Source organism: Clinocottus analis, unplaced genomic scaffold (genome assembly GCF_023055335.1).
Source record: "Clinocottus analis isolate CAN_PGR_092001 unplaced genomic scaffold, fCliAna1.0.p SCAF_9, whole genome shotgun sequence".
NCBI lineage: Eukaryota > Metazoa > Chordata > Actinopteri > Perciformes > Cottidae > Clinocottus > Clinocottus analis.
This window is the reverse complement of record NW_027176251.1, coordinates 845,340-865,000: the sequence shown is the minus strand read 5'-3', so window position 1 is coordinate 865,000 and position 19,661 is coordinate 845,340. Positions and strand designations below refer to the sequence as shown.

At 44.3% G+C, this 19,661-nt stretch overlaps 1 protein-coding gene across 2 annotated transcripts in view; it reads left to right on the top strand.

Annotated features, from left to right (window-relative positions):
- The window catches only part of cdkal1 (CDK5 regulatory subunit associated protein 1-like 1), a 200,182-nt gene extending 181,791 nt beyond the window's left edge, over positions 1 to 18,391 (top strand). For both annotated transcript variants that reach the window (XM_068570623.1, XM_068570625.1), the window contains 3 exons: positions 1,618 to 1,701; positions 5,533 to 5,697; positions 17,212 to 18,391. In XM_068570623.1, the coding sequence (XP_068426724.1) occupies positions 1,618 to 1,701; positions 5,533 to 5,697; positions 17,212 to 17,355 (393 nt within the window). In that variant the 3' untranslated portion in view covers positions 17,356 to 18,391. The remainder of the gene's footprint in view (positions 1 to 1,617; positions 1,702 to 5,532; positions 5,698 to 17,211) is intronic.
- Positions 18,392 to 19,661: the final 1,270 nt, after the last annotated feature.

Genomic DNA, 19,661 nt, shown 5'->3' with positions numbered 1-19,661 from the left:
ACACACACACACACACACACACACACACACACACACACACACAGTAAAATCAGTAAGAAAGAAGGAGGGGAAAAGGAGAGGAGGATGAGAGAGTGATAGTGGAAGGAAGAGCTGTATGAACAACAAAGAAAACGCCCCGAGATAGAAGAGAGAGAGAGAGGGATGGAAGCAAAATGATAAGGACGGGAAGGAGGTAAAGAAAAGAGCAAAGAAGATGGGCGTCTGCAAAAAAAAAAAAAAAAGGAAACACCCTGAGCGACGTGTCGGAGCGCTGACTTCTGAGGCTCTGACACGTCGCTCAGGACGCGATCAGTCGGCTCAGTTTTTACAGCACGGCGGCTCGGCGGCGGCAGAACGGTCTGTTCCCGACGCGACGGGTCGCCGCCGTGCGAAGCCCAAGGTGGGGAGCAACTTCCTGTGGCGGCTGAAGATCAGCGCCATGTTTTCTGTGTCATCTTGGACACTAAATGTGGGCTGAAGACGAATTCATCCTGACGCGTTGGACCAAAGTATTGACTTTGTCCTTCCACGGAAACACAAAATGAACGCGGACCCGACCGTGCTCACGGTCACATTTGTCAAAACACAAATTCTCTAGACGCTTTTCCATTGTGTCGACTCCCCAAGGTGCTTTTATTCATACTTTTTCAAACAAAGCGTACTTTTTCCCGTCTTTGAGCCGACGACGTTTCTTCATTGTGTCGCAAACTAAATTTCTTGATTAGGAGGCGACGTTGTGTAGAGGATTTGATTTTCTGATTTCCTGAATAGTCGGTTCTCTCTTTTAATTGTACGCTGTAGGAACTGAGTTTAATAGTAATCACTATCCTCTCAGCTAAAGCGCTACAACTCGAGTGTCTCCGGGACCTTGGGCTTGTAATTAAATCCTGAAGAAGTGCACGAACAGAAAACATGAAAGTAGAAAAACTTTGATTGAATTGGGATCTTGATGAATAGAAGCATATTGTGTGACAGAGGCAGATCTGTTGATTTAAAACCCAACCAGATATTCCAGCTTGTACAACACGAGTCTGCAGCCTTGCTGGTAAATGTGCTGCAGATACTCACATTGTACAAAGTGTGTGTGTTTGTATACGGTCAAATTGCATCATCAATACGTGCAGATCGGTTTCACTATGCAATGAAAACGAGATTAAAGCAAAACAACCCGACACTTTTCTAGCGGAGTTATCGAAGAAGAGCAAAACATGTGAATGCCAAGTAAATCAGAACAACATTTCACTTATTATCCCTCTTTTTTCAGTTGTTTTCAAGTGAATATGCATCTCTCTCTGACTCACACGCTCATCATTGGCAAGAAGAAAAAGTCTCTTTTGACTGATTAAAGCAAACAAAAAAGGGAAGGAGGGGCCCCTAAAATGATTGCCAGGGACAACAACGCTGTTGTTTTTCATAGGTTATGGTCAGCATATGGCTGAGGGACACACACACACACACACACACACACACACACACACACAGATGGCCACATCTTTAGATGAAAACACATTTGCAGGAATGCTGCATGGAAAGACAAACATGTTTAATGAGTCAATAATGGTGGATTTCTTTTTGGGGGTCTTATAGTGTGTTCTGTGTGTGTCTCCCTCTCTGCAGGTCGGAGAGAGGCAACATGTGCTGGTGACGGAGGAGTCGTTCGATACTCAATACTTTGTGTCTCACAACAAGTTCTACGAGCAGGTAAGACGACGTGTGTGAGAAGGAAAAACTGGAAAAAATGAAATTGCACGCGACACTGCAAACAGCATATGTTTACACAGTAATAAGTCATTTAAAATATACTAAATATGTGTTCAATATATTTAAAATGCCACAAAAGAAACTAGGAAAAAGCATGCAACTCGTGCAGGTAGTGCTTTAATTCAACTTAATCATGTTTTATTCAACATTTGGTGATGAAACTTGTAGTTAAGTGACTCCGGCTGGTATCAAAATCAGCTGAAGGACGATTCAGCGAGCTGGATGTGTGTTGACACTTTTGGCACCTTAATGATGAATCCTGAAATAGTTCAGTTGGCCTACAGATCCACCATCGAACACGTGGAGTGAAAAAAAAGCAGTAAATGAATCTGTGTTTGATGAAAATGTTCCCGTATGTGTGAAGCTAATCCAACGCTCCCTCATCTTCACACTTAGTAAATCAGGTCATAAGCTTTGCTTTTGCATGTCACAGGGTACTCACAGCAGGTGTCAGAAGCTTAAGCTTGTGTTGACTAAAGTAGGTTAGCTTTAACGTCTCACACACACACACACACACACGCTGCCACACACACCCTGCGGTGGCCATGAGAGCATTTGGCGGCTGATAGCGGCAGTACTTTTTTGCTTCTTCTTTTTTTTTTTACAGTACTAACATTAAGGTCAGCCCTAAAGACATGCACATTCCATCCTACACACACACACACACAGCTGTTCACACACACACACACACACACACATCCGCATTGGCTTCAAAGACCCTCTCTCAACCTGTGAAAAATTCACTTTAAAACATCTTCAAATAAATCAATTTCCTCCTGCTTTAACCGTCATCAGAAACATGTTTGAAGTTATGCTTTTTATTAGCGGGGAGGGCAGAAGGGGATGGTAATAATTTTTCCTCCCCTCCACTTTCCTCTCCTCCCTCCTCCTCCTCCTCCTTTGCACCTCCTTCTGCGGGCTATAAACTTAAGTTACAAGTGTCACTCGGTTCATGCCGTGTGTTGCGACGCGCACACGCTCCCCCGGTGCGTGTGTGCATTTGTGCTCGTGCAGGCGTGTGTGTCGCGCGTCAGTCGACGCTCGCGTGTTTGATGTTCTCCCGCTCGCATTTTTTTGGGACATTAAATATTTGGCGTGTTCTCCTAAATCACACTTGAAGAAAGAAAGAAAAAGAACATGGAAACACGATGTACCAGTGTGTTCTTGGATCTGTCCACCCCAAGGTGACACGCCCCTCTTTCATGTGTACATATGTCTACAGACGTACATGCAGTACACACACACACATGAGACAGTGTACACACATCACAGAGGTCTTGACTCACATCCTGTCATTATCCCTCACTCGTGCTACAATGCGATCCCACTTGAACAGTTAATCATCGCCGTGAATCACTCTGGATGTAAAGATCTCAAAGATCTAATAGAAAAGGGAAAGTAGGAGAAGATGGAGAAGCTTTAATTGATCACGAGACGGTGATATCCAGGTGTTACAGCAACTCAAAGACAGAAATAAGTTCAAATAAATACTAAATAAGACTAAATAAAACAGATGTAGTGTAAGCAGAGGTAACATCTGTGAGTCTATATAGACTAAAGTCAAGTTCTAATTGTATTAATACATACATATATAATATAGTTAATGAAGTGGCAAGACATATATGCATCACATACATCGACATTATAGTATGAATTAGTAGTCCAATGTAATGGTAGTAATTAATAATTAGAATTATAATATAGTTTAACATGTTTAACAAGTAGAGAAAGTGAAAAGCTTCAGTTGGGATTCGGTGGTTCAGGGAGAAACATGAGGAAGTCAAGGATCAGGAAAGAAATAAAAAACAGCAGTGGGAGCAGAGACACGGGCCGAAAAGGGGGAGGGAGGGGTGGAGAGGAGGAGGAGAGGAGGTGGAGAGGAGGAGGAAGGAGGGGGGAGCGTGGGAGGAGGCGAGGGAGCAAGGTAGAGAGGTGTGAGTGTGAACAAATGGCCTAGTTTCAATTTTACACCATCAGATGGATATCTGTCCTGACGGGTATAATAGGCACCCGACCCACCTGTGTGAGTGTGTGTGTGTGTGTCTCTTTTCGTGGTTCAGTAAGGAAGTCGGAGGGGTGTGTGTGTGTAGGAGGTGGGGGGGGCTCCAATGAAATCAGACAAGCTCTTTCATCATTTAATCACCCTGTAATGGGCCTCAAATGACCCTCACCTACACACACACACCTACACACACACACACACACACACCCTGCCCTGCTGTTCTGCCTTTTTGCTCTCAGCCTGTTTGCTGGCTACCTCCAAACACACACACACACACACACACACACACACACACACACACCCTCACACCATGGCCAGAGTGTGGAGCAGCAGGTGTGTTGATTGGGCAGGTGTGGCGCTGGCTGTGTGTGTGTGTGTGTGTGTGTGTGTGTGTGTGTCTGCGATCATATTCCAGCAGCTGGATAAAGACAGATTAACACACTCTCTGCCCCGTCAGCGTCTCGGCGCTGCAGCGGCGCCGACTGACCACCAGGGGATCTGAGTCAGCGCCGCCGCCGCCGCTAAAATGATCCCATTATCATCGTCATCACACACTGTCTTTAAATGTGTTGCACTTTATAATAACTACACACTCTTTAGCATCAGTAAAGCATGAACACACACTTCATTCATCATTTATAAAGCATTGTTCCAACATGAACACTCATTAGTAACTCATTAGTATGCAATTCATAAACGTTTTATTTAATGATTAATATGCTCGACTGTTTTGCGTGTTTCATGATTGGGTTGTCGTACTTTATAAATGATGAATTCCCCGTTTGTAAATTAAGTATTAAGGACATTAACGCGTTTAATGTGTGAAAAAAGGTATTTATTCATGCATTTAATTATACATTTAATGATTTAGATATGCACTTTATGATGTTTTAATACCGCAATTCATGATTAATTCAGGTGGTTACTACTCGTTAGTTAAGTCTCATCTAAAGTAAAGACTATTTATGCTTTAAAACGCATTTATAAGCCTCCAAGCTAACGCGAGTCTCAGTTATCTTCTCAACAGAAAAGTGAAATATCGCTCATCTACACGAAGCGAGCCTTTTTCTTTCTAGAATCAATCGCAGGATCTTATCAAAGAAAAGCTCTACTGTTTTAAATCACAACACCAATCAGTCGTATTTACAGGCGGCATTGAATCTGAGGGAAGAAGAGCTCGAGGAAAAGACGCGAATCAGGACTCGAACAGCTGTGAACGGCACATAATATCGCCAATCTGTCAAAAAAAACATTTTTGAAAAGGATAAGCATTTGCATTTGATCTTTATTTACAGAGGTAAGCCATCAAGAGCAAATTCCACTTCACACTACGCCGCAATTATCACTCTTTGTTTTATTTTTCCTCCTGCTGAGATTTCTAGTTGCCATGGAGAAATAATAAAACAAAACCAGCGAATCCCGACGGTTTATCCCTCAGCTGTTGCCGTAGTTTTTTGACCTTGAGGGCTCGCGTAAATGGAGCTGAAAACACTCGGCGCTAGCAGGGACCGGCTAAATAACAATGTGGGAGAGCGTCGGGGAAAACCGCTTCAGAGCAGCGCTTAATTGAAAATATAATCGACAGCTGTGGAGAAATATGCAGCGGGGTTTGGTTATTTGTTGGAACGGATGCTAATATAGGCGTGAATGAGCTTCATATGTCACCTCTGGTCACTCAGGTGCAGTCGTCGCTAAAGGAATTGCAACTAGTCATTGCGGAAGGTTTTGCAGTGATACCAGTGACGAGTGTGTGGCTCTTGCTTCTGCAGGTGCTGGTGCCGAAGAGGCCCGAGTTCAAAGGGAAGATGATCGAGGTGGACATCTACGAGGCGGGAAAACACTTCCTGAAAGGCCGACCGGTGGAAGAGAGTCGGCCCATCACGGCCTCCATCGCCACACCGCTTCAGAAGGGAGAGGTGTCGGGCCTGACGCAGGTGAACACACACAGAGACACGCACGCCACACCGACGTGTAGTTAAACTACGATGTGCACAAACGGACGCATGTAGCACAGTCACCGCTAAATATGAATTAAAGTAAACTGCACGGGCTGACGGTTTGAATTAGTTTACCACGTGGTCGGCATACCACAAAGGGAGCAGCTTGGAAGCGTTTCTATCGGCTCTGAGCGGCTGTGCAGGCGGCTCGAAGCTAACGGCGCTAACGGTGGCGGTAATGACGGAGCTAACGGCGTTAGCAGCGAGTGCTGCGCTCCTGCAGCGACGCCGTCCGTCTGGACAGACTCATCAGCTGTAAACTGACATCTGAGTCGAGCGGAGCAGCAGCCAGGAAACCAGCCAATACTCTGAAAGCATGTGCAGCGGGTTCGGCTGTGTCAACACACACACACACACACACACACACACACACACACACACACACGGGGAGAGTGACTTCACTCTCTGCTCAGGAAGACATCACCCTGCTGTATATTTACATAGCAAAGAGTTTTGTTTGCTGCCATATTAATGTTTGATTATAGAATGTGAAACTTTAAATGTCAGGAATAAATCAAACTGCAGGTAGAACGAGACGTAACGGAGAGCAGACGGACTGGAAACTGGAAGAGGAGAGGGAAAAGAGTAACGGTTAAAACACTTTTCAACAAGCCACTCGGTTCCAGTAGCGCTTCCTTCCTTCCTTTCTTCCTTCCTTCCTTCCTTTACTTGCGGTCCCTTTGCTCACTTGTAAAGTTTCTTTACAGCGTCTTGTGTTGCTCTGACGGTCACAAACTCTGTCCAGATTATATTTAGCAACTTTAACTCAGTTACTCATGTAGTGTGTGTGTGTGTGTGTGTGTGTGTGTGTGTGTGTGTGTGTGTGTGTGTGTGTGTGTTTACCAGATGTGTGCTGGTCTTTTTCAGGTAATGGGAGGATCTTTCCTTATCCAAACGATAAAAGTTGTATTTACAACAGGCGTTTTTTTTTTTATTTTGTTCAGTCAGCAAATTAATTAGAGGTGTGTGTGTTTGTGTGTGTTTGTGTTTGTGTGTCCACATTTTTAATCAATTCTCGCTGCAGTTTGTGGAAAAACCCCCCCAGTGTATCAGGCGTGAGATAAGTAATTTAAGATAAGCTGTAACTGGCTAAACTGTCCTCTGCCTTCTTTTCCATCATGCACACACACACACAGACACACACACACACACACACACACACACACACACACACACACACACACACACCATGTTAATGTATCTGTTTCACTGCATGTTATTTTTCACTCCGACTAGCTGTAGCTTATAGCTCAGGCCACAGAGCAGAATATGATACACTTTCTAATTTCACACTCCATCAGCCTTAACTGCCTGACAGAGAGGGAGTGGGAGAAAATGAGAGAGGGAGGGAGAGAAAGAGGGAGAAAGAGAGAGAGAGAGAGGGTTTCACAGCAAGCCAAGCGGTACGTCACTCAGCACAGAGAAGTTCAGCTGCGGGGAATAGACCTTGTAAAACTAGTTGCCTCATAAAGTCTGCAGCCCATCCAATACACAACCTTGCATTTGTCTCTCTCACACACACACACACACACACACACTTACTTCCCCTACACTCACACTCCTTTAACATTCTCACACAACGCGCTCGGGCCTCAGCATCATTCAGGATGATGTAACCGTGCGTGTACTCTCTCAGTTTGAGAGGCAAAGTCATCATTTCTACTCTGTAACGAGCTCCAGAAGAGAACTCTACATATCCAGAGCGACTTTTCTTACATTCACTTATAACGGCAATCGCTGAATACGGACACACAATCATCTCGGCGTCTGCGTCACACCCTGTGTGTGTGTCAGGGTTTGCACCCAAAAAAAAAAGCTCATCTCTGCTTTTTCCACTGCATCTTGTCAATTAACGATCTCTTATTTATATATTATTATTAGCACAGCGCTAATAGATAAGTGACATGATAGCTTTGGAAACAGGAAGCAGTATTTGCAAGCTACACACACACACACACACACTGATAGTACAGCCCTCTGGTATACACAATGTCCAGCATACATTATTATTATTATTATTATTCTTAAGTGAACAGGTCTGATTGAAAATATGCATGCACACACACTAGCATGCCATGTATACATGCATATCTAAGGTTATGCACATGTGTGTGTGTGTGTGTGTGTGTGTGTGTGTGTGTGTGTGTGTGTGTGTGTGCATACACATGTGGATGGCCTATACATGTTGAAGACCATCTATTTTTTATTTTTTTGCATGCGTCTCAGCGTGAGTCCGCCCCACACTGAGCCGAATGTGTATGTGAGATGAAAGAGTGATTAGGGGAAAGGCAGATAGATGCTCACCCCCACGACTCGCTGCAGAGTCTATAATTATAGACTTTTCAGAAAAACAGAAGAATAAAGGACGGGGAGACAGAGAGAGAGGGATTGCGCGATGAGGTGCTGAGATATCCGATAGGAGGACGAGGTCTGAGCTCTGTCGTTTCATCTAAGATGCAGAAGAGCGTCGTAGAAGAGAGGGAGTGAGGGAGAGAGAGTGGTAGATAAGTGGGTGATTGGATAGGCACAGGAACCCACTAAGGTCTGTAATATCCATTTGTTGGAAGAAGAAAAAAGGGAACAAAGTGAGAGATCTATCATTTCTGAGTTGGGAGAGAGATGATTGCACATCATCCAGCATCCACTCTGATGTGTGTGTGTGCGTGTGTGTGTGTGTGTGTGTGGGAATGAAGCAATACTATCGGATGGATGGATCTCTAGAGGAGTGACACGTGGCGGCTCGCAGGAGAGGACGGACTTGAACGTGGACGGCTGTGTTTGAATGTGCGGCGACGGGGTGATGGACGAGCAGATGCACGGATGTGTGAATATATCGGCGGGCGCAGAAATGATGGACGGATGAGTCGTGAGGACGGATTCACGGCGATCTAATGGCACTCTGCTCTTTGTCCGTGTGCAGCCCGGTGCCACATGTTCATTAAAAGAAAAAGGCCTCGCTGCCATTCCATGAAACAGGACCCAAGGTTTTTAGAGAGAGAGAGAGAGAGAGAGAGAGAGAGAGAGATTTGCTTTTATTGACATGAATGACATCTCTTCTTCTGTTTCTCTTTCTTATCCGCTCTCCATCTCTCTCCGGCTGTCAGCCCTTCATTCACAGAAACAGCACTCTCCGCGGAGAGAGGAAGGACAGTAATGAGTCTTTTAGTGGGACACAATGGCAAAGAAAGCACTCAACAAGCACGGCGGAGGAAAGAAAAATAGAAAGTATCTTCACCGGTCCTCATCCTCAGATGAAATTAAATGATAGAAGACAGAGGAGGAGGGAGGGAGGGATGTAAGAGAGGCTAAAAAAGAAATGAAACAAGAGTGAAAGCGAGAGAGCAAGGTAGACGGGAGAGATCAGGAGACTGAAAAGCAGCTTGAGTGCCGCCCAATAATCAGTTCTTTTCACGGCGCACTTTCTCAAGGAGACCGGGCGAACAGGAAGAGAAGACGACGGCGCCGCTCCTTTCACCAGGCGGAAAAATTGACAGTCGGTATGAAAGGCGGAGGAGAAAAAGGAGCGAGAAGGAACACGAGCGGCGAACAATGTCCTCCCCGTGAACACACAAATTGACAGAAAAACAAAAAGAAAAATGGAGGTGAATGGACGAATCTCAGCTGGCGTATACAATTTCATCTTCCTTTTCTTCCGGGGCGTTCATGTTCCCCCCCTCGGCCTTCCTCGTGGCGTTCTTCCCTTTTCATCATGTCTCTGTTTTTTCTTTTCTTTCACTGCTTTTCTTCTTTGTATTTGTGTCCCGTGTCATCGTTTCATTATTTATTATCTTTCTTCCCTTTTACGTCTCGCTCCTCTTGTCTCACATTTCTGGTTTTGAGTCAGTTCATCCATCTCGTGTGTGTGTGTGTGCACGTGCGTGTGTGTGTGTGTGTGTGTGTGTGTGTGTATTTTACTTTATTCGCCATAAATGGGTGGAAAACTATAAAAACACTGCGTGGAAGTGGACGATATTTATTTGTATATTCTGAGTGGGTGGGATTGCTGGTATTTTGCATCATAATGCTTCCAGGACATTTACACACACACACACACACACAGAGATACAGGTTCATTGGTAAAAACAAAGCTTTGACACACACACACACACACACAGATCCTTGTACACGTAGCCAGCGATGCACAGTTCCCCCGGTGTGCGTGGCAGACGCCTACTAGCCGCAGGCTCTGAGATGTATGCACATAATCATCATGTAGACAAAACACACACACACACACACACACAGGCATGAAAACTCAAACAAAAATCTACATTTCACACCAAACAATTGAACAGCTTCGTGTTGACACGCAACTGTTGTGGATTGTTGCTTTGATGTTGCGTTATGCACAAATCATGTTGTCATATGTATTGTCAGGAAAAGAACAAAAAAACACACAAATAAATCAAAGATCAGGCTTTTCTTCTTCTCCCAGACCAGAGCCAGTAAATCCTCTCAAATCCAGTTTTTTTTTTCCTCCCCTCCATGATTCAAAATGTCAAAAGCTTGTACTTGTCCTTTGCGTGACTTTGTTTACTCTCACAGCAACAAATTAGTTTTGCCTTCAAAGCGCCGCGCGCAGCTATTTTAAGCATTTCATTTAGCCCAAGACCCAAAGTCACACTAACAAAGGAATAAATGTTTAAGCCGTCAAATATTAGTCTATTTTCAGTGTTCTTACCTAACATGTCAAACGGCGTTACGCGGCCTCCCGTCTGCTGTGTTTATTTAAACGTCAGAGGGTTTTAGAGCACAGATGGAAGATGTAAATAACAAAGCACTTAGCCCAAAACTGTTTAAAAAAAGATGTTTAGTTATTTAGCCATCATGTTTTTCGGGTCCTTGTCTTCCGTGTTATTTTAAAAATAGACTTTTCCACTCGTGACCATCGTCCAGAGCAACGTTCTTCAGCCCACAGCTTCGTATTTTATTTTCAAATCAAACCGTTCTCTCAAGATGAGCATGAGAATTACAACAAAAACATAATTGCAGCTGCTGTTTCGCTGAAGTCTCAGCAGTTCATTCTTGTTATTGCAATAATATTTGATTGAAAGAGATGATTATTTCTTTTATTCACAACCCCGTGCCCTGGAAAACAGTTATTCTAATTCTTCTACTAAAAATCGATACAGCATAGTATCGCGATATTTTGCGTGGCGATATTGTATCGATACACGAAAGCCGAGTATCCATCTTTTATGATATCAATTATCAACTTTTTGGTCCTTGAATAACGAAATAAATTGCATTTTGATTGATGTTAGATGAACAGACTGAAAACTTTCTCTTTAGTTTTCCTTTAGGAACAATTTGTGGTGGAAAAAAAGGGAATATATCGCAATACTAAATATATCGCAATACTCGATATATCGCAGTATCGTAAAAGTATCGAATCGGGACTCGAGTATCGTGATAAAATCGGATCGTGGGACCTCTGGTGATTCCCAGCCCTCGCTAGTGGTATTCACTTTACAGCGATCTTTGCTTACATGTGTTCAGGGTTTGGGACGCACCTGAGAAATGTAATGTACTGCCTTTAAGGGAGCAACACCTTGCTTCTTAATCACCTGAGACACTTTACCTGGAATGACTCCCGAGACGCAGATTGTTGGTAAAGTGCTCTGAGCGGCGAGTTCCTGAGCGTGGTGGCGTATCGCATGACGTCAAATTAAATCTGAAATACGACCTCGCTTGTCCCGCAGCCACCTCGGGCCTCTTCCCCTCCTCCGCTCGCAGGCTTTCATGCCTCCTCTGTGTTACGCTGACTTTTCTTTTGGCCGTGTGTGTGTGTGTGTGTGTGTCAGGATGATGTCTATAGAAAACAGCTGTGTGTGAACTGGGTGGTGCTGCTGGTTTGGTGGAGCTGCTGGTGTGTTTTTCCCAGATGGCAGCAAAGGAACACTGGTGTCTTAAATGATGTTTTTTTTTTTTTTTAAATATGCAGAAAGTAAAACTCAATGGGTCTCGTCGAAGCGGAAGGTGCTTCTGTCTTTATGATTTTTTTGGGCGCCGCCGTCGTCGTTATTTTCGGTGCGATTTGCCAGAACGTCCTTGACGGCGCGGTGATTAAAGTCGGTGAGGGATTTAGTGTCTCTTTTGAGACGGATCAGGAAACATCTCTTAAAGGGCTTTGCGGAGAATGTAGAGGATAATGGCTGTGAATCGCATTAAAGGTACTCCTGTGTACGCTGCGATATGCACGTCTGATGAGCGTCAATGTCATCAAATGCATGTACCACTGCCGATGCCTTCATCACTTTACTGCAGCCATGGACACATCGACACAGCCCTACTAGATATATATAGATATATCATTGTGATCTATGATTATGTCCTTTATTGTGTGAGGACAACCAGCCCTGTGACTATACCGACTGCGGTTAAAACCACAAAGCAGCTCAAAGCAGTGAAATACCTCAGAAACACCACAACAAATAGCCGTGCGTTGAAGTCTCCTTCAACGCAGGAGACATTTCTCACTCTCCTGTTGCTTTACTGTAGATAGAACCAAAGATATCGATGTACATTCGAGTTGCGTATCGAGAGAAAATAGGAAAGTATTTCATAGATAATTCTCTGTGAGTCTTGTATTGAACTTGTATTGTGTGTTTCTCTCGGTGTAGTGACTAGTTTGACGCACATACATCGTAGTCAAAGAGTCCCACGACGGAGGACATTTACGCTCACACATGAAAAAGAGGAAGAACATGACACAAGTTTCTCATCACGCCACAAAAGACATTTGTTTGTATCAGAAATATAACTTGTAATCGCTCTTAATTTCTCTCCCATCCCCTCTCTCTCTCTCTCTCTCTCTCTCTCTCTCTCTCTCTCTCTCTCTCTCTCTCTCTCTCTCTCTCTCTCTCTCTCTCTCTCTCTCTCTCTCGCTGTTGAAAATGCAGCTGCAGCTCATTGTGACTGTCACCACGGCTTTGTCAAATCACCCGTGACTAAGGAGCCTGTTACAGTATCTGTTTAGACACACACACACACACACACACACACACACACACACACACTCACTCTCAAAGCACTTCCATGGTCTCTGTGTCTCGAGTGACACTGACAGCTGGTGAGGATCATGTGAGAAATGTGACCACTGTGTATTGTGCTTCCTGGCTCTCGTGATGTGTTTGCGTATGTGTCACTGTGTGTGTGTGTGTGTGTGTGTGCGTGTCTTTGTGTGTTTAGCGGACGCTGCACCAGACACCCGGTCAGATTTTCTTTTTTTCCATGAAGGTGGAAGAAGAGACATTTGAGAGTCCGATGCACCTCGAGGGGGAAGCGTCTCGCTGGCTCTGTCTCAGTCTTGTCCTTCGCGTTAGATGATTTTCAGGAGGATTATTTTCCGCTCTGCCGCTGTGAGCCGAGACAGACGTCCTCCACCACGGGCCTGCACGTACAAACACACTTACTCACAAATGCCAGCTCTCTTACTCGCTCTCTCTCTCGCTGACATATGCGCAAACTCAGCACGCCAGCTAGCAGGTGGTGAACTAGCATTGAAAGCCTGCGTCTCTCATCTTTTTTTCCTGCTCCCTCTTTCCCCTTCATTTCTTCTCAGTTTTTCCTCTTCTCTCCTCCTCCTCCTCCTCTCCCACTGTGCTGACACGCACCTACTGGCACTTGGATTTTCACTTATCCTCCCCACTAGTAATAGATTTTAGACTGTGCTATTCAGCCTCTCGCCCGGCGCCCCATTGTGAGAGGGCACCTGCAGAGAGACAGATAAATAGATGGATGGAGGGGAAGGAGGAAGGCAAGAGAAGGATAATGGTCCTGACACTCAGCTTTCTTCTCCTTCTATTCCACCAGCCTCTTTGCTCTTAATCTATTTCTCTTTTTGTCTCAGTTTCCGCAAAAAAATAACATAAAATTTGCACTAAGTGAATTTAATTGAAATCTTTCCAGGAATCCTTTCTCAGTCTATTATTCTTGTTTTTAACGGTTATGAATGAACCAACTTTTCTCCGTCCTTTACACGGTCAGTCCTTTAAATCCTTTAATGAACAAGCCAACGTTTAAAAGCTGTAACCGCGAGGGGGGAAGAAGAGAACTTTTCAAACGTCGGATTCGGGGTTTGAACCCTCTGACAGAAGCACCTGCGTTCATGATGATCACATGTTTACAGTGAAAGAGGCTCAGCCACAAGTAGCACACACACTATACCAGGGACTCGACTTGGCGCTAGAAAAGCACCCTTATTGTCTTTCAAGCGTCGAAACAGCGTATCGGTTTCACCCGCCGAGGATGCTAACGATGAGCTACATGTGGCGACATCAGCCGGACCCTCCGCCTGTCGTCTGAAGTTACCGTCAGAGACTTTAGGATGTGTCGACGTGGGCGTTGCCGGTCACAGTATCCATCGTCTCATTGTGCGCGGGAACAGAGGAAACCGTTCAGCCACGGTGGCGAAAGGAGACGAGTGGGCGGCGAGGCGGCGCTCGCACACCATCAGAGAGGACGAGGCGGCGTGCAGATGCTACGCAGCTGCTCGTGCACACGGCCGAGTTACACGCAAAACACACGCTGCGGGCCCACACACCAGCGCTTGTACTCTGACACGCATCCGTCAGGCTCTCGTGCCGCGTTCAGCTGGATCGCCGACGGCACGCCGGATACGGTGAAGTCAGTCGAGGCTGGAAGGAAATAACTGCAACCGTAGAGGACATTGCCGTCCGAAATTTGAATATATTTTTTTGCAATCTTACAACTAAGTTAACGAGCGGAGACACGAGGAGAACGATGTTTCAGTCACAATGAAGTTAAGAGAATAGTGCATTTTAAAGATGCATGCATTACAAGCATAATTCAATAAAATGACACACAAAATGATCTTATTTAATGTTTTATTCTATTGTCTTAGCAATATATTCTCCTGTTTTCTTTAGCTTTCCTCCTGCCTGAGTGTGAACGCAGCATTACTCGCAGTCCAGAGGTCGAAAAAGCGCAGAATGCAAACAAATGCACCACGATTACAAATGTAATATTTTCTGAATTTTCTCCTCGTAAAACAACCTTTTAACTCTAAAAGATGGCAAACTGACAGACAGCAAGCACAGCCAGGTATCGGTGATGGTAAACAGAATTGTTAAAATTGGCTAAAGGATGAAAAAGGCGATCCATAAAGAGCCGAGACAGAAGGTCGGTGATCGAGACTTAATGGAGATACTTGTGTGTGTGTGTGTGTGTGTGTGTGTGTGTCAGAGTCAATCTGCCTATGGTAAATATCAAAGCCAAAGCTCCTTCAGTTATCCCTAGTGAACTTGATTAAAGGTTATTCCAGAAGGCCGCTGATCAATCGCTCGATATCGCTCCTCATAATCTTCCTCCGTGGCGATCAGCAATTGAACTGTCACGCAGGAGGAGACGAACAGGAAGTAGCTCAAGGTCGTCTCATCGATTTCTACTCGGCTCAGAGATGTTGACAAGTGCTGCTTCTCCTCTCCGATTGCTTTAATATTCAAATTAAAAAGAGCCGCATGTTGTGTAGGATTATATATTCATGCAGTAATCGATCAGGTCTCAGACATTGAGATAAAACTATATTAATGTGTAATAAAACTGAAGGATGATCAATGAGGGAGGAGAGAGGTCAGGAAGGAACATATTCATCTGATTTATGTTAATATAGAATCAGAGTTTACTTGCATGTTGCTCTCTTTAAGTGTTGTTTCTTGTTTGACCGTTATACATCAAAACTCCTCAAAGGAAGAAACTCATTCCAGGAAAAGTCCTGAAATGTTAGAAAGACCATGGAAAGTGGGAGAAATGATGTAATTCCTCGTTGCTCGTCTAAATGACGTCGCTGGATCCTGATACCGCGAGTCATCAATAGATGTGTTGCTGATAACGACAACAGCAACGCTCCATGACGGATGGTCACACGCCGCCTCACACCAACGCCTATTTCATGAGGAACCCGAGTAGGTAACAAATGAGCTGAAATACTCTTCAGATATTTGTAAAAAAAACTGTATCTAGTCCTCGTCTTCCTCTTCCTCATCTCAGCCCTCGTCAGCGTCGCTCTCTCCCGTCCCGTCTCTGTCACATCGCTCCAGTTATGGATGTCTTTTTAATCTTTTTAATGGCCCGGCACATTAGGACTGAACAGAACTCACTGATTACAGACATTCACAGACATTTTCATCCGTTGGCTCGCTGTTTGATTTGTGACCGTGGCCAGTTGATTTAATCTAAACACGATTCCCTAATTATGAATTATGGGAATAACTTAGCGAGCTGAAACGAACTCTCTGTCCAAAAGCACGTGTGTGTGTGTGTGTGTGTGTGTGTGTGTGTGTGTGTGTGTGTGTTAGAATGACGTGGCCTTTTGTGTGCAAGCCTGTGTGTCTGAACGCATCGGAGGAATATTCACATTCAAGCTCTCAGATCTTCTTCCTTTAATCAGTTTTGTCTCCAGACCTCCTTTTCCCCTGTGTTTGACTTGTTGTAGGAACCCCAAATTAATTCCAATACTTGTGTTTATTGTATGTATTTGTTCAGCAAAGTCTTGGGGAAAAAATGTGTATCTGCAAAAAATCACTTTTAAAAAGATATTTTGATGGTAACGATGAACATCCAGCATGAGATGAGCCAGATTCCCCAAAAAAGCCTCCTGGAGCGGTCGATAAAACACCGTTTTGGAAAGATGAGGACCTAAAGAATCAGAATCTGCAACAAAAATCACAATAAAATAAAACCTTGGTCTGTGAGGAAGGAGTTTCAATCAAAAAACTGTGTCGTTCGGTTCAGAAATGGAAAAAAAATGCATATTTTATGCCAAAAGATTGTCTGAATGGGGCATGCTGGGACTTAAAATGGGAGCGGGAGGATTTCCGCACGGTTTCCAAAAGGTTAAAGCAGGAAGTAGCGCTGCGCGCTGAACGTCGTCTTCGTGACGAGACAATTTTCAATGGAAATGGCTCATTTCTAACCACCAAAACATATTTATTCATAACCTCTCGTCGGTGAATATTATCTGAAATGTAACGGATGCATTTTGTGAATGAAGGCCGACACCTTGGTCTCATCAAACATGTGCGATGCGGTTTGATTCAATAACTGCGAGCTGACTCCCAAAGGCAGCGCATATCAAATCCACTCCTTCTGTTCTTACCTTTCACAATAAAAGCCCGAGGCTTTCAACACACTATGCAACTATTTACTGGAGGGAAACTCCCTGAGAGCAGTTTGCTGAAAGGAAATTCAATAACACATCTTACAGCTCAGAATACACAACAATGTATCTCAGATATGATATGGAAAACACTCACACCTCTTCTAGTGTTGCAACTGTGAAAGATTCAAGTGTTTGAGTCGTTATATTCGTAGCATCCGTGGTGTGAAAAGACCTTTCAAGTGGAAATGAACAAACACATCTAAATATCTCGCGCTCTTGATCTCCGTCTAATTCAATTGTTTTTTTTTTCTGTACGTTTGCCGCCACAGGAGCAGCGAGCCCACTCGATGCCTCCTTCATCTGCCTTGCTGATCGGCTCTTACCGTCTGGACACTGAGCTGCTGAAGACGCTGGGGATCGGGCTCACTCTGGCGGCGGCCATCTTGGCCTTCGTCATAGACAAACTGTACTGACTGAGCGACCGCGAACGAGAAGAAGAGGAGAGGACGGTGACACCGAAGGAGCCTGAAGCCCTGACGACAAACTGCACCTGCTGTTATTTAATGTTGAACGAACCCAGAGAGAGGAAAGAAAACAGTTCTGAGAGGAGCTGATGGGAGAAAGTGGTGTCAGCGTTTATCTTTTATTGAAGGAAGAGCAGGCGAGCAGCGGTTGCAGATCCAGAGGACACTTTTTATACGAGTCTACAGGTGTCAAATATCACCTGAGTCACTCAATTTTAATTGGAATCTATTTCAAGTTCATATTCTGTCTCATATTTCTGTTCCATTATGAGCAACTGGTGAATAAAATGTGTTTTGGATCAAGATTGTTGGTCTGTGTAAGTGTTTCACAGGGGAAAAAGTTAAGCACAATTCAACTAACTGACACTGTGGTCTTTGCACCAGGCCAGAGGATGAGGATGATGAACTGACTTTACAGCGTGATGAGTTGTGGTCTGATTCTCAGTGAATCATCCAGCATCTTTTTTTTAAAGCTACTGAGAATGTAGATTCCCAAATATTGTATGTTTAGAGAGTTGCCCATCTGTGTTTTGAGAGATTGAATTGTGCTTACTTTATAACGTCTCATTTTATTCTGTGTGAAGAAAATGTTCATAATAATTTGGTTAAAGCTCATTTGTATCCCTCATCTCAACGTATTTGAGTGAGAGTCAAAGGACAGTATATATTTCCATGTGATCCTGTTCTTGAACTTGTTTTAACACTTTTGTTAAAATGGTTTTGTTTCTGACACATCAAAGTCAAATTCAGGTCTTACCTTATGTGATTAGTTACAATGTAACAGTTATCCAGGTGGACGAATCTAGAACTCTTTGCATTGATCGACATCACTCGAGGTGAAGGTGCACCTTTGTTCTCTTTCTTGTGATTCAGGTGAACCGACCCAGGACTTTGTTTCTGTGAGCTACTTGTGGTGTAAACATTGTCAAAGTCATTATTGAGACGTAAGCTTTTATTTTGGAGGTTTGAACGGTTAAATAAAGGAAAAAAATGCAACTTGTCATGTGCGAAATTATTATATAAATGCTGTAAAAGTTTGCTAGTGAAGCTATTGATGCAAAATAAATGAACCCATACCCACTTTCATATAGCGAACGCCTCGAAGCGCCGTCAACAAATATGACAGTCAGAGCTAACGACAGCTAGCTACAGTCGCGTTGAAGTAGCGCCACTAATAATAATAATAATAAGCCACTGAACTTGATGGATTTAACAGCCGACGAAAGAGTTAATAATCACACCTGCTGTCCCGCCGCCTCACTTCCCCCGACAGGAGACTTTGCCGCTTCGGAGACGGACCGCCGCTGCTTTAGCGACGCCAATTCAGCCGCCGTGAACCTAAAACCTAAAACCTTTAGCGCCTCTGTGTTCGGCGCGGCCGCTTCCTCTCCTCCCGGCTGTAGTCTCCTCGCTATCTCCACCGCTAGCTCGACCATGTTTCTTTAACTAACATGGTGGGATAAGCAAGCTAACGTAAGCTAGCTAGCTAACTAGCCAGCCGCGGAATGAGCTGTGCTTTGAAAGTAATGATACACCCTTTGCGTCGTTCCTCTTTCAATAAGTCTTTTCCAATTTATTTGGGAGCGTGCCGTGTCTCTTTGCAGCACTTGTTGTCATGCACAGTGCGTTTGTGTTTCTCTCTAATGGCGTCCTGTTTTGCAGTAAAAGAGTCCCAACATGTGCCCCAATTTGTGTGTCGCGTTGCACCGACACGACTCTTTCAGTATGTTTTGTAATTGTGTCTTTGTGTGTGTGTCTTTGTGCACATGCCCTGCATATATTTCAAGTCACAAGTGTCGCTTTCGGCTTGTTTGTGAGCTTGTTCCTATGTCAGAAGGTGTGTGTGTGTGTGTGTGTGTGTGTGTGTGTGTGTGTGTGTGTGTGTGTGTGTGTGTGTGTGTGTGTGTGTGTGTGTGTGTGTGTGTGTGTGTGTGTGTCTGTACATGTTTGTGCTCTGATGTTGTGTCTGTAGTTTCCTCCAATGCTTAATTTAGCAGAAAACCAGCAGGTGTGCGTGTGCGTGTGTGTGTGTGTGTGTGTGTGTGTGTGTGTGTGTGGCTCAGGAGTGACAGGAGTTATCCCTCTCTCATTCAGAAAGCCATGTTATTAGACCTACCACTTTTTGTAGTCTACACACACACACACACACACACACACTAGCTTTGTATTATCTAAGGATATGATGCATGTCACCAATTCTGTTGACACATAGACACATGCATGCACCCTGGCTTTTCTTATCTCGCTGGTGCATA